Below are 12722 nucleotides of genomic sequence, written 5' to 3' on the forward strand. Positions count from 1 at the left end.
CAAGTTTTATCTTATTTTATTACGTTGTTGTGACTCAATTGCGTAGAACGTCAGGTCAAGTTTGGTGGGGTGGGCCACTTACTGGGGTGGGCCGCTTACTGGTGGAACACGTTATAGCTGATGCTTACAACATCATATTTGCCAGCGCATCTGGTATAGTCTCAAATTATTGCCAAAATTGGCTAGTGTCTGCTCATATTCTCAGTCTTCATTCACGGCTGAGTTGCGGTCAGCTGACTCTCCATTGGCCAAGTAAGCGAAGAACAATCGCTATATTTATTCTCGAGCTGATGTTCTTCGCATGTGGCGTCCGTTTTCGATTGGTGGCCTGTTCTGGGCGTCGTAAGATCTTAGCGAAAGGTGGGGAAGTGCCATGGAGGCTGAGCCATCAGCTGCGCCTCTTCGGTAGGATCCGATGTTATTTGGTATGTTTGGTATACTTCAGAAGCCACCATGGTTAGCATATAGTCGTGTGCCATTTTCCAACGCAACTGCCTTGCTATGGCCGCTATAATGGGACTGGATTCGGTTTACTCTAGCAGAAAGCCGTCACGCACATCACGCACAGAATGGCATGCATCTACACCTTGTTCATGTGGAACACTGCAAACATGAGCAATGGACGAAGAAAAATTGAACGAAATAATCAGCTGCTTTGTCGAGATATCATCTCTCTTGTTATTAGTCAACAAATACACCTGGCAATGTCTCGAAGTTTGTAATTGCACTCAAGCGAGACTTGCAAAGATTACTCACTAGGGGTACAAACTCGAAGAACCGACGAAAAAGACTTCGTTTACGTTACTTCTATTGATCGCTAATCGCCTATAAGTTCTTCTGAGGAGATTTGATGATTATCCAACTTGAACTTTGACAAGTTTTCACGTGAGATAAGTATGTCTCTTCGCAGGCATACAGGCGGCAAAGCTTATTCTTGTCTCGTCAAACTACCGTTCATCATCAACAATATTCACGTGAAAATAAAATCAAGGTTTCCCGAGTATGAGTTCAACAAAGTCGACTGCCGTCTTTTTGTCCATCTAAAGTACATAGCACCAACGACCCCGCTGCATCCCCACCCCCGCCTTGCCCGCCAACCCCGCTTCATTCACACATGTACTCCAACTCCAACCGGACGAATACCCTGGCCCTTGTAGAGCAAGTCGCACCATCACGCCATGTGGTGGCAATATGTAGTACCACCACAGCATTTCAGAATTTAGCCCAGCGCTGCGCCAAGTGACCGCGTTACGGCCATCAGAGTTGTTATACCACGCTTGGCAGTTTCATCAGGGGCCTTAGTATACTTGTGCTTTCTGCTCGAGCAGACTCCAATCGGAGCTCGAGGCAAGGAAATATGCATTGACTAGGGCAGCAACGACAGCAAATAGTGAAGCGGATGGCGAGGTTCTCTCGCCATGTTCCGCGTGCTGCAGGGAAGATGACTACATACATATGGAGCTACATACATGAGCTGACTTCACTAAGTATATCCGTTCTGCCGAGTGCAAGGCCAAGAATTTGGTAGGGAAGGGAGAGGATAGAAAGTTGAGTCCAGGTAGCAGCACGTCAGTAGCCCTCGGCATCTCACCATCAACCTTTGACTAGCCTATACTACGTCAATTAAATACCGGATTGCGCAAAACACTAATGATGGGCAGATGAGTTGGAGTAAATTCTTCTTCCAGACCGAAAAAATCAAAGAATCTTCAGTGAAATCCCTGCACGACAACGTGACGGCACGGTTTCACGCGATGCAGGGCCCCAAGACGCATACACAGGCATGTTACAGTTTTCGGAAATGTACAATGTCCAAAAGTCGATGAATATCGTAGTTTCGGATGCCTTGTCTGTTGTTTGAAAAGCCGCCTTCTAATCCGAGATTAGAGTGTTTTACAAATTGGATACTGGGGATACTGTAAACGTTTCAAGATGACTTCGAAAAGAAGACTCGAAAAACATCATCGTAACAAGAAGTCCGTCCAGGGCATTCAAGATGCTGAAGAAAAGAATACTGAATGTGCACACATTTAGGCAAGACAATCAAAGTATAAACCCCCTATAAATTTCACTTCAACAAAGTCACCTATACCCTACCCTATAACATATTTACAAAAACCCCCAACCCCCAATCATATCCTCCCTCATCCCAAACCTCCCCTCACCAATTCCAAATACCCATCTACTGGGGTGGCGCAACAGGCGACGGCCTGGGCGGAATCGATGCTACCCAAGAAATCAGCCTACTACTCTATCCCTTGCTCAACCTTTAACAAAAGAAAAGATAAAAACTTACGAAAAGCAGGGGGCGCGCCCGTAGGTCTCGGCGGAGCCCCACCAGTAGGGAATCCAGGAAAGCCGCCTGGCGGGAATGAAGGTACACCGCCGCCGGGGAAGCCGCCAGTCGGGCGAGGAGGAAAGCCTGTAGGCACGGGGCCTGTAGGGCGTGGTGGGAAGCCCGTTGGGAAGGCAGGGGGAGTGCCGCCGGGGGGGCCCGAAGGGGTTGGTCGGGGCGGGAGACCGGTCGGGGGAGAGACTTGGCGTTCGATGACGGGGGCGGCGAGGGCGCTGGGTATGTTAGTGGAGGGGATTTTTAGGGCGGGAGGGGTAGAGGGGGTAGGGATGTACCTGGTGGCCAGGAAGAGGATAGTTGCGAACTTCATAGTTGAGAATCGAGACAGTAGTTGTAGTAGAAGCTAGATTGTAGTAGAGATAGCCGGAGAAGCTTGATGGTGGTGAAAGAAGATGGCACTGAGATGGTGCTCTTTATACATCTCTCATCGCGTATCGATTTTCCCAAAGGCACTCAGTGAAAGTCATGTTCTTGGGTGCCAGTCGCCCAGTGTAAAGTGCTTTCACGTCGATCTATCCAAAAGCAAGGTCTGATAGATGAAAGGCTAATATAGCAGGTGTGGTATCCAAGATGTCGTGATTAATAAATCCATCAAGCTCAGACTTGAGTAAATTGGCTTCCTTGCCGAAATCGCTGGCCGATGTGCCTTTTTGAAAGCAAATGACGTTTTGTAAATGTTCTGTTGGGGATGCTGTGCCAGGTCACTGCAATTAGACGTCAATCAATTGCAAACGTGGTCGAGGTAGGAGGCCAGATTGAGGGTCTTTGTACAACCATTATCAGAGACGAACGATGGTGGACACAGTGGAAAAGGATTGGTAACCAAGCGTTTGTTCAAGCCCCCTCGGCAGTTGCTTCTTGATTGCTATGTAGCAACTAATCCAAAAAGAAGAATGCTTCTGTGCGCGGAGAATTGACATCGAGACCACGTACCCTCAATCTAAAATTTGAAGACGTGTTGCGGCCTAGACTATTGCGACAGGCCGGTTTAGCCTTTTTTTGTTGTCCCAGGAGATGGGATAGGCCGATCGAATCTACATAGTAGTTCTTTGTGTAGCGAGGTGATATAAGGCGTGATGCATTTACATATAGTGGGTTATGAGCTCATATCAATGTACAGAGATGCGTTTTGTGTATTGCTATTCACAAGGTTCAAGTGACGCCATTGCCAAGATGAAATCAACATAAAATGCATCAGGAAAAACGACAATTTCGTCTGTCAGATGATTATCAGTCAGTTGAAGTAAGGACTAAGATGAAATTGATACTGAACTGTACCAAACTGATGTATTACACAAAATAGGCCCCAAACACATCATCCACACACCCCGCCACAACTTCTCCATCACCATTTCAAACCCCACATATCGTGCTGCCAAGCCATCGATCGCTATTTACCAAGATGCACGAATACAAGCTTGTGTCGAGCGTAAATGGAGCTCTTGTTACAATAAATTTCTATTCGTCATTTCCTGCATGAAGACTGGGGTTGATTTGCACTGTGATTGGCGAGATGATAAAAAGCCGCCAACTCTGCCGGGCCGTGCCTGCATAATAGGTTAAAAATCTCCTGTCTCTGCAATGCCGGCCAGAATTAGCGCAGCCAATACCAATGCTTGCAGGAAGTGAAACTCCGGGCTGGGGTAAAAGGTGGAGGGGTTGGCACCATCTGTTCACCTCCCTCTTCTTCCAACTCCTACTAGATAACTGTTTAGTAGTTGGTGCTCAATAGATGGGTAAGACAAAGGTTGGGAAAGGAAAATGACTCATGTGTTTCATGGGGGTGTCTTTAAAGTCAGTAATATGATCCACAAGGCAAGGATCATAGTTCAGCGGGGGAAAATGTGGAGACCAGTGGTGACCTCATGAACGCCCATAGGATATCAAGATTAAGCGTTTAGCATGAGTAGTACATATTACCACACACATACATACTATCCAGCCATTCAGGAACCACATTGAATATGTACGTTTTTATTTGCTAAAGAGATCCGTAATAAACGAAAGGACTGGTGATCATACAAGATGGCGTTCGCCTCTGCGATCGCTTCATAAACGAAGGAAATTCATTGATACAATCCAGTCTCAAACTAGAAACTTCTTAATCATAACAGCACCAATTTATGCGTCCCTACTACAAGACCTCAACCCAAAATGACCACTGACCTAGTTCCAGATTGACAGTCCAAACTCGTCATTGCAAATTGAGACTTTCGCCAAGGATTTCGTATCGCGTTGAGATGGTGGTGCTCGAGTGGCAATGAAGGGTGAATGCCATCTAGTTGCGAGCGGGAGGAGGTGGAAGGGGATCACCTTCAACCGGTGCCGGTGGTAGAGGAGCTCCCGGAACTGGTGCTGGTGGAGGAGCACCTGGAGCTGGTGCTGGCGGTAAAGGAGCACCTGGAGCTGGTGCTGGCGGTAGAGGAGCACCTGGAGCTGGTGCTGGCGGTAAAGGAGCACCTGGAGCAGGTACTGGTGGTGGTGGTGGAGGACCACCACCGACTGCTCCTCCTCCTCGGGCGCCTCCTCTTCCTCCTCGACCTCCACGACCTCCGCGACCACCACCTCGGCCACCTCGGCCACCACCTGGAGGTGGTGGAGGAGGGGGAACTTCACCACCCGGTGGAGGTGGAGGTGGAATGGGAACGCCAGTGGGTGGTGGTGGAGGAGGAGCACCAGCGTCTGGTGGTGGTGGAGGAATGCTACCATCAGGTGGTGGAGGAGCACTTTGGCGCTCAACAATCAGAGGTGCGGCGAGGGCACTGTTTCTGTGTTAGCTATTGAATCAAGAGTCGGTTTTCAGGAAGGTATATTAGAATGAATAGTGAAAAGAAATGGGGGTGATGTACCCAGCGGCCATGAGAATCAAAAAGGTAGACCTCATGATTGATAGCAATACAAATGATTGTTATTTGGTAGTCAAAGGATTGATTGAAGAAGTGAATTGTTGTTCACTGATGGTAATGGCCTTCCCAGAAGTGCTGAAGCCATGTGCCTTTATACTTGAATTTCTCCATACTCTCCGCGATCGTCTGTCATCAATCTTCATGTTTAGTTGCATACGTGTACCTGGATGATCGCTGTCATTAGGGCGGAGTTCCCTACCCCGCGCCTCCCGTACACGGCTTGAGCTGTGTAGTGAATGAGTACATGGCATCTGTGACGCCTTGGCCAAAGCCAAGAAATGAGCGACCGGTAATACCCAGATTCCGGAGATACGTTCCCCTTGCTGGGCCGTGAGGCCAAGACTTGGGCAGCGGAATGATTACGTTGGGATATGCTGCGGCAGGTGACACGTCTTGTCACCAATGAAGTCGATTGGATGGGTTCTCTTCGACGTGCATGCCCTGCGGCCGGAGTTCTGGACTTGTACCAAAGAGCTGGGTCGGAGAGCCAGGTCTACAAGATGAAACGCACCCTACAAGCCGCCCAATAGCAATGACGGTTGCACATTATAGAGTAGGCATTCAGACTCTTTTTTGATGTCATATCCGGCAGGGGTCATGTCTGATTGGCTCTCGGACCATTGAGGCCCGGCCTAGTCTGGCTGTCAGGGTATAACCCACGTTAGCCAAGTAGCCGATTAAATCCGGCCAGGTTTGACCAACAGGATAGTTGGTAGTTGGACAGGCGGGAAGTAAGACCTTTGCATTTAAAGTTTTCTCAAGCCTCATTCGCCAGGAATCCGTTTCTTTTTGCACTAGAAGCCCGTGTCACAAGAAGCCTATGTGCCGGCATCAGAAACGCAGCTGTTGTGAAACCCATTTGAGATTTAGCCTCAGACATTTGCGAGATTACAATCTCACTAGAAGCATAGCTAAATACTAACATAGTAGGAATCTGCAAAGAGTGAGTCTGTGGCATTACATTTTAAGAGACGTAAGACAGCGGGTTGGGAATGCGGCATTGCTGTGGTCATGTGCTTGGCATGCAGGCCCAAGGAATAGTGGGCATTGCCTTAATGTCAAGCAACAGGTCAAGCTTCGTCATAGGCGAAAGGATCAGCCTTGTTATCTTTGCTTTGTGCGAAGATCAACAAGTTTACACTCCCATTGTACTAGCACAAACGCATCATCCCAAGCCGCCGAAAACTTGCACAAGACCGAACATGTCGAGAATATATGAGGCGACCTTGACGTGATGCATATACATAGGGTAACTAACACGGCAAAGTCCGCAGAGATCCGTACTATCGTTTGCCGACTACAAAAAGTGGCAAAAAGGGCCGGCCGGATGGAGCAAATGCCGAAGATCGGCAGGTTTATATGCCCACTTGATCAGGCCGAGTGTTGGAGGCACCAGTTGGAGGCATTGGTTGTGGGGAGAGGAATGCCTGGCAATTGTCATTGGATTAAAGAATTAGCAAGGCTACATGCGTAGATCATGGTTAGCACTGGAAATGCTTCGTGGCATGCATAGCCGCACCTTGAAAGCTTTGTACAGTATACAGACGTAGTCTCCATCAGCTCTTGATGAAGCTTGGTAGTGTTAATTTTAGCACACGTCCTTAGCCACAGACGTCTCGTATAGTACGCAGATCAGTCGTCGTCTTCAATGACCAAGCCAATCTCTTCCATATTTTTGACCTCAGCCCCTTCATTACGTGTGTCCGCATCATCGTCGGCGCTATTCTTGGGTACGTTTGCATTCGGGGCCAGCTTCTTCTTTGCTTGCTCCGCACCAGTTGTACTGTCCTTGGCGTCGCCATCTCCGCCCTTGCCGCCTTTCTTTGCCTTTTCTTTCCGTTGCCTTGCCTTTTCCCGCTTTAGCCTGTTCTTCTCCGTCTTTTCCTTGTCCTTCTTCTCCAACTCTTCTTTCCGCTTAGCAAACTCCTTCTCGTCTTCCTCCTTCTTCACCTCTTCGTCCATAGCGCGCAGTCTCTCATACTCGCGCCGCCGGCTCGCTTTGTAGACATGAAACTCGCCACTACCCGCACCGGCGCTTGAACCTTGAACATTTGCGACAATTTCTGGGGGCAGAGAGGAAGTCTTGGCAATTGCGCCGGAGCCTGGGATGTGGATTTCGCGGTCAGGCTTTGCAAAGAGGGCTTCGACCTGGGAGGCTTGCTCTGTACGTGGAGTGAGGGCGCGTTTCTTCACTGGGCGTTTCGAGCGCGGGTCGGCGGATGTGGGTATAGCCTCTGGGATAGGCTCGGACATGGTGTTTGCAGGTGAGGATTAATATGCCTGGCGCAGGCGGCGTTGCGTAGAAATCAGAGCACCAGAAAATACACACGTGGCCGATAGCCTTACGCGACTGCGGAGGGATGAAATGCAAAGATGTGATGGGTGGTTTAGGCAAAGCGCAGAGAGAGGCAGTGTCGTGGAAATATTATCAAACATTGATGCGAGTCGGGATGGCGCGCTAGGTGCCTGGCTACGGCGCGCTAGAAGTGCCACATGCGCCTGCGAAGTCGCCGCCATTCTTGGGCTTGCAGCACCACATGAAACACGCAATATCGCATATTTCTCTGCCCCTCTACACAGGATCTGTTCTTGCCTGAAGCATATACAGGCTGAACATTTTCCGCTACACGCCCATCATTCCCAGAACCTACAAGTGCTGACACCCGAGCATCCCACGCCAATATGGGGAAACCCCGCGTAGGTCCACTTTACCACCACGACCGCCCTCAGTGCCTGACCCTTCCGTAGATGATCATTCTGATTCGCCATGCGCAATCAGAGGGAAACAAGAACCGTGATATCCACCAGTTCATACCCGACCACAGGGTCAAACTGACCCAGCATGGCTGGACTCAGGTACGCTGTCTTTATCGCATGGCTTGAGACACTTCACGACTGACTCTAGCCCGCCATAGGCAGAAGAAGCTGGACGTCAGCTCCGCTCTATGCTCAAGCCAGACGACACCCTCCAGTTCTACACCTCGCCCTACCGCCGGACCCGTGAGACTACAGAGGGCATCCTCCGCACCCTGACCTCGGACGACCCCACCCCCTCGCCCTTCCCCCGCAACAAGATTACCGTCTTCGAGGAGCCAAGGATACGAGAACAAGATTTTGGAAACTTCCAGCCATGTTCGGCAGAAATGGAGCGCATGTGGCAGGAGAGGGCTGATTATGGCCATTTCTTCTACCGCATACCCGACGGTGAGAGTGCAGCAGATGCCTATGACCGTGTCAGTGGCTTTAACGAAAGCCTGTGGAGATCATTTGGAGACGATAATTTCCCCAGCGTTTGCGTGTTGGTTACGCATGGACTGATGTCCAGGGTATTCCTCATGAAATGGTGAGTGCCCAACCTACGCAGTACAAAGAGGGAAACATACTGACTTGCTGCAGGTATCACTGGTCTGTCGAGTACTTTGAGGACCTCCGGAATGTAAACCACTGCGAGTTTATTATTATGAAGAGAAGCGAGAACAACGGCCGATATATCCTCCAGAACGAGCTGCGAACATGGTCTGAACTCAAACGCCGGGCTGCCAAAGAGAAAGAGGAACAACCAAAGAGCGCCACGGCTGCCACACCAAGCAGAAACACGTCGTTGAGTAATCTCAACCAGGCTGGGTCTACCTCGTCTCCTACTGTGCCCATTCGACGCTGGGGAGGATGTGTAAATGGATGCAACCATGACAAAATCAATTACCCTCGTCGTCCAATGCGAAAGAACACGATGGAGTATCTTGGGCAAGGTTCTCAGCAGACTGCTTCGCCTGCCACACAACATATGGAGCCATTAGAGAGCGAGCAAGAAGACCACCCAGTTGCAGCCCAAGAAGCTGATCACGCTCCCATTATCAATGAGCCATCGCTAGCCAAGCTGTTGCGAAAGCAAACCGCCAAAGGTACAGCCATTCCCGCCATGCCGCCAACGCCCGCATCACCAAACGATGCCTCGAACGATGCTTCCAGTAGCGAAGAGGGGGACAACGCACATTTGGCGTCAAGGTCCAACAATCACGCACAACCGCGAACTACCGCTATTCTACGTCATCTACAGCCCATGCAGGCCGGTGAAGGCTTCTCGGACGACTCCGACTACTTCCCTGGTATGCAGCACCTCCACCACAGCACTGGGCAACGCAAATTCCTCCGCGCCAGCTCTACGCAACGCAAGCAGTCCAAGGATCGCAAGATCCAGCGCAAGCAAACCGAACAAGGTTGGCTCGAAGAATCAGGCATGGGCAAAGACGTCAAAACAGACAGACTGGGTGACGGCGATGCTACAAGCGACGATGCCGCATTCGCCAAAAAGAAAGACGAAGAGCCACCCATCTTGAGGGAAGCTCTGAAGGGAAACATGATTGTCGAACACAGTGAAGAGGAGAGAGAAGCGGCAGCAGCAACAAATGGTACGCAGGCTGATTCCGCCGACAAGAAAGTTACAGAGAAGGACATCGACAAGATGCAGGATGCAGAGAGAAAAGGTCTCGATGAAGTATATTAAATTTAGCCGCAAGCGCCGTACCCGCCCCCCTAGACTCCTCTGTACCTTGTGTTGTTTTTTTTTGGTTTTGCAACCTGGATTACGTACTTTATTCCCCTTCGCCCGCATAGACCCTGCTTGACTCCTGAAATGAAACAATGAAGACCGTGTACACCAATACCTGTTTTTGAAAACCAAACCCATTGAGTCCCCCTTTTGGTACTGTTGTGTGAATGATGATGGTTTTGCTTCTGTCATTCTGCCCTGTTGTACACATTTTTTCCCTTCGTTCTTACCAATCTCCGTGTACCCTGTCTGTAGGGGGTGTGATGTCCCCCATGAAGAACGAGTGTTCTTCACTTCTTTCCTTCTTCTTTCCTTCACTTCTGATTGTCCTGTACCTATCCTCCTCAAGCTTCCTTCTTCTTCTTGACTTTGCGACTCGGCATGTTGACATTGACCCTAGCCATCGTGGTGATGAGGCAGATATGCCATCTTGACTTGACACACGGCTTTTGGGCAAGTTGAGAAAATTGGGTCATGCCGAGATAAGAAGGAGGTAGTTTAATCCCATGTTGCAGAAGCAGAAGCAGCAGCAAGAAGGGTATCTTCTTTGGCTGCAACTATGCCCGATGCGTGCTGTTCAATGATGTGCGTACGTACGAGCTTCCTCCAGCTCACGAAGTGCCAGAGCGAACAGACTCTGTCTTAGTTGCTCTGGCTCACTCTCGTGATTTACCTGCGTGTACAAGAGAAGCCTCAAGCACAGCCGAGATTTATGTTTCGTTTTCGCATCATTATCTCGATGCCACGTGGACCATATACACCTTCATCCTTGTCCATCTCGACCCACAGGTCTTCGAGAAAAGCCCATGTTGGTTTTACCCTTGGCTTGTTCTCTGGGGCAGTGTTCATTTGTGCTCTCATCATCTCGCGGTGTCGAGTTTTGCGGCAAACCTACAAGGGGGAAAACTGGTTAGCACGCGCGTATCTACCACATCGATAATTTGGGAACTTACCGAACCTACGATACGCGCACCCCAGTTCATGGTCGAGTGGACGCGCGATTTAGGCGAAAATTTGGACGCAATTTCGATCATTTGGTCGAGGATATCGTCCACTGTTTGCATAAGGGAAGCAGTAGGCCTCTCGTTGCCGTGGAACATTGTGTGAAGGAAGATCAACAGGACTTGCTGTTGGATTTGACCAGCTATCCGCTCGTCGGGATCGTCTTTGATCAACAACGAGGGACTGGGCTTCCAGGCTTTGATCAATCTTTCGAAGTGGCGCTTGTCTTCGGCTTTCCTAACAGGATCTGGCTCACGCACATGTTGCCGTGCCGACTCTGCTATGGGCATGATGAGACCAAGCAACTCATGGCACGACCCCAATAGTACTCCATGTGATTCGGTGCCCCAGTTGAGTGAATTAAGCGCTTCTGGTGACAAGAAGTCATCATATGGAATGTGGCGACTAACGGCAAAATCCGTATTGAGAGTCAGGTTCGAGTTGATGGCCAAGAAGGCATAGATTTCTGTGAGAAATTCCAGTAATGGCCCGTGGCTACTGTGACGACCTCTAAGCTCGAGTAACACAGTGCGGCTAGCACGGAGGTGGTGGTAGACACTGCCATTCATTTCACTGGATAGGCTCTATTGTAATCGTTAGCGTAAGTTGTTTCTTACAAAAACGCCTCATCGGTTTAAAAAGCCGAAAGAAGGATAAACTAAAGACAAAGAGAAATTAGAGACCCACCTCAAACCAACACATAGCCAACATGACGATGAGAAGGCTAATGAGGTTCTGAGTGCTAGACTCCTTCCAGTCGAGGAGCCCATGCTTGACGCTGCGTAGTGTCACTGCGTAGTAGGATCGTGCATCATGCTCGAACCGATCACCCTTGTAGCCACGCAGATGGGCTCCACTCAATGCTAACAAACACCCGACAACTCGCGTATCCTGGTACGCCACGGGCAAAAGATAGCTTACAAAAGGGTTGATGGGTACTATGCGGCCGGCTATTTCCGTAGCCGTTACCTTGATGTAATGATCGAAGATGTGCTTTTCGCTCTCGTTTCGCAGCCCAGGCATGCCATTTCCGAGGGCTGGATATACATCAGTGCAAGGTAGGGGAAGCAAATACCGCATTTGTTTTTTGTCTGGTGTAACGACTTGCTGTGTGGTCGTGCCGCTGCCGTTGCCGCCGCCACCGCGTGCTCCCTTGCTCAATCCTACGACAGGACGACGAGGCGGGGCCGCCTCGCGCGGCACGCTATCTGACGTGTTTGCTGATTTGGTGTTCTGAGTGGCAGATGATGGCCAGGTGCAGATGAGATGGTTGCGCTGACAGCCAAAGCACGTGGGATGCTGTTCGTCGCACTTCTTGCGGCGAGCTCGGCATGTGAGGCAACCTGTCTTGGACTTGAGGCGCAGCGATCCATAGGCCGGCGGCGGTGACATGGTTCAATTGAGAAGGACAAATGATTGCGTCGGGCTATGTATCTGCGAGACACCCACATAAAATGATGGGCCAAACGATCACTGGGCATGCAAGAGGCAAGGTCCTGGCCCCCCTGGAACCGGGCGTAGGCTTGGATTACCACACGTGACCTTATCGGGAGCGCGCTTATCTTAGCGCGTCGTGGCGCTTGGGCGGCTTTCCTCAACGAGCATACTGTGTAGCAATGTATACGAGCAGATACCTCTACGGGGCCTATTAACGTCTCGATTCCTTACACTGTTGACGGACCGAATCCTTCTAAACCCTCCACTTTCATTACAACAAGTACCATACTCGTACTCCGCGGGAATGCTCCAGAACCTCGAGGCAGACCTTCCACTTCTAGACAAGCGCGTCAGTTCTCATATTAAGATGACAACCTTCCCCATCGAGTATCTTACTTTCCGCTCGCTGCACGATGGTTCAGATCGTCAGTAACTACACAAAGTATAAGGAAGGCAGGTCCGAACCAACATGGTG

The 12722-nt window shown here is 50.0% G+C and overlaps 5 protein-coding genes across 5 annotated transcripts; 1 reads left to right on the forward strand and 4 right to left on the reverse strand.

The window, feature by feature from the left end:
- Window positions 1–2182: 2182 nt before the first annotated feature.
- Window positions 2183–2663, reverse strand: COCCADRAFT_958 (uncharacterized protein; the record flags this gene model as incomplete). Its single annotated transcript, XM_007709229.1, has 3 exons — window positions 2183–2226; window positions 2297–2568; window positions 2629–2663. The coding sequence occupies 3 exons, from the start codon at window positions 2661–2663 to the stop codon at window positions 2183–2185; spliced, it is 351 nt and encodes a 116-aa protein (XP_007707419.1).
- Window positions 2664–4631: 1968 nt separating this feature from the next.
- On the reverse strand, window positions 4632–5237 carry COCCADRAFT_959 (uncharacterized protein; the record flags this gene model as incomplete). Its single annotated transcript, XM_007709230.1, has 2 exons — window positions 4632–5115; window positions 5203–5237. The coding sequence occupies 2 exons, from the start codon at window positions 5235–5237 to the stop codon at window positions 4632–4634; spliced, it is 519 nt and encodes a 172-aa protein (XP_007707420.1).
- A 1654-nt stretch (window positions 5238–6891) lies between these two features.
- COCCADRAFT_22274 (uncharacterized protein) lies at window positions 6892–7512 on the reverse strand (the record flags this gene model as incomplete). The annotated part of the gene is made up of 1 exon (XM_007709259.1): window positions 6892–7512. One exon carries the CDS (start codon window positions 7510–7512, stop codon window positions 6892–6894), a length of 621 nt encoding a protein of 206 aa, XP_007707449.1.
- Window positions 7513–7941: 429 nt separating this feature from the next.
- Window positions 7942–9763, forward strand: COCCADRAFT_32616 (uncharacterized protein; the record flags this gene model as incomplete). The annotated part of the gene is made up of 4 exons (XM_007709285.1): window positions 7942–7956; window positions 8008–8115; window positions 8175–8602; window positions 8656–9763. The coding sequence occupies 4 exons, from the start codon at window positions 7942–7944 to the stop codon at window positions 9761–9763; spliced, it is 1659 nt and encodes a 552-aa protein (XP_007707475.1).
- A 738-nt stretch (window positions 9764–10501) lies between these two features.
- On the reverse strand, window positions 10502–12202 carry COCCADRAFT_83759 (uncharacterized protein; the record flags this gene model as incomplete). The annotated part of the gene is made up of 3 exons (XM_007709307.1): window positions 10502–10699; window positions 10762–11394; window positions 11498–12202. 3 exons carry the CDS (start codon window positions 12200–12202, stop codon window positions 10502–10504), a joined length of 1536 nt encoding a protein of 511 aa, XP_007707497.1.
- Window positions 12203–12722: the final 520 nt, after the last annotated feature.

This window comes from Bipolaris zeicola, assembly GCF_000523435.1.
Source record: "Bipolaris zeicola 26-R-13 unplaced genomic scaffold scaffold_7, whole genome shotgun sequence".
Taxonomy (NCBI): domain Eukaryota; kingdom Fungi; phylum Ascomycota; class Dothideomycetes; order Pleosporales; family Pleosporaceae; genus Bipolaris; species Bipolaris zeicola.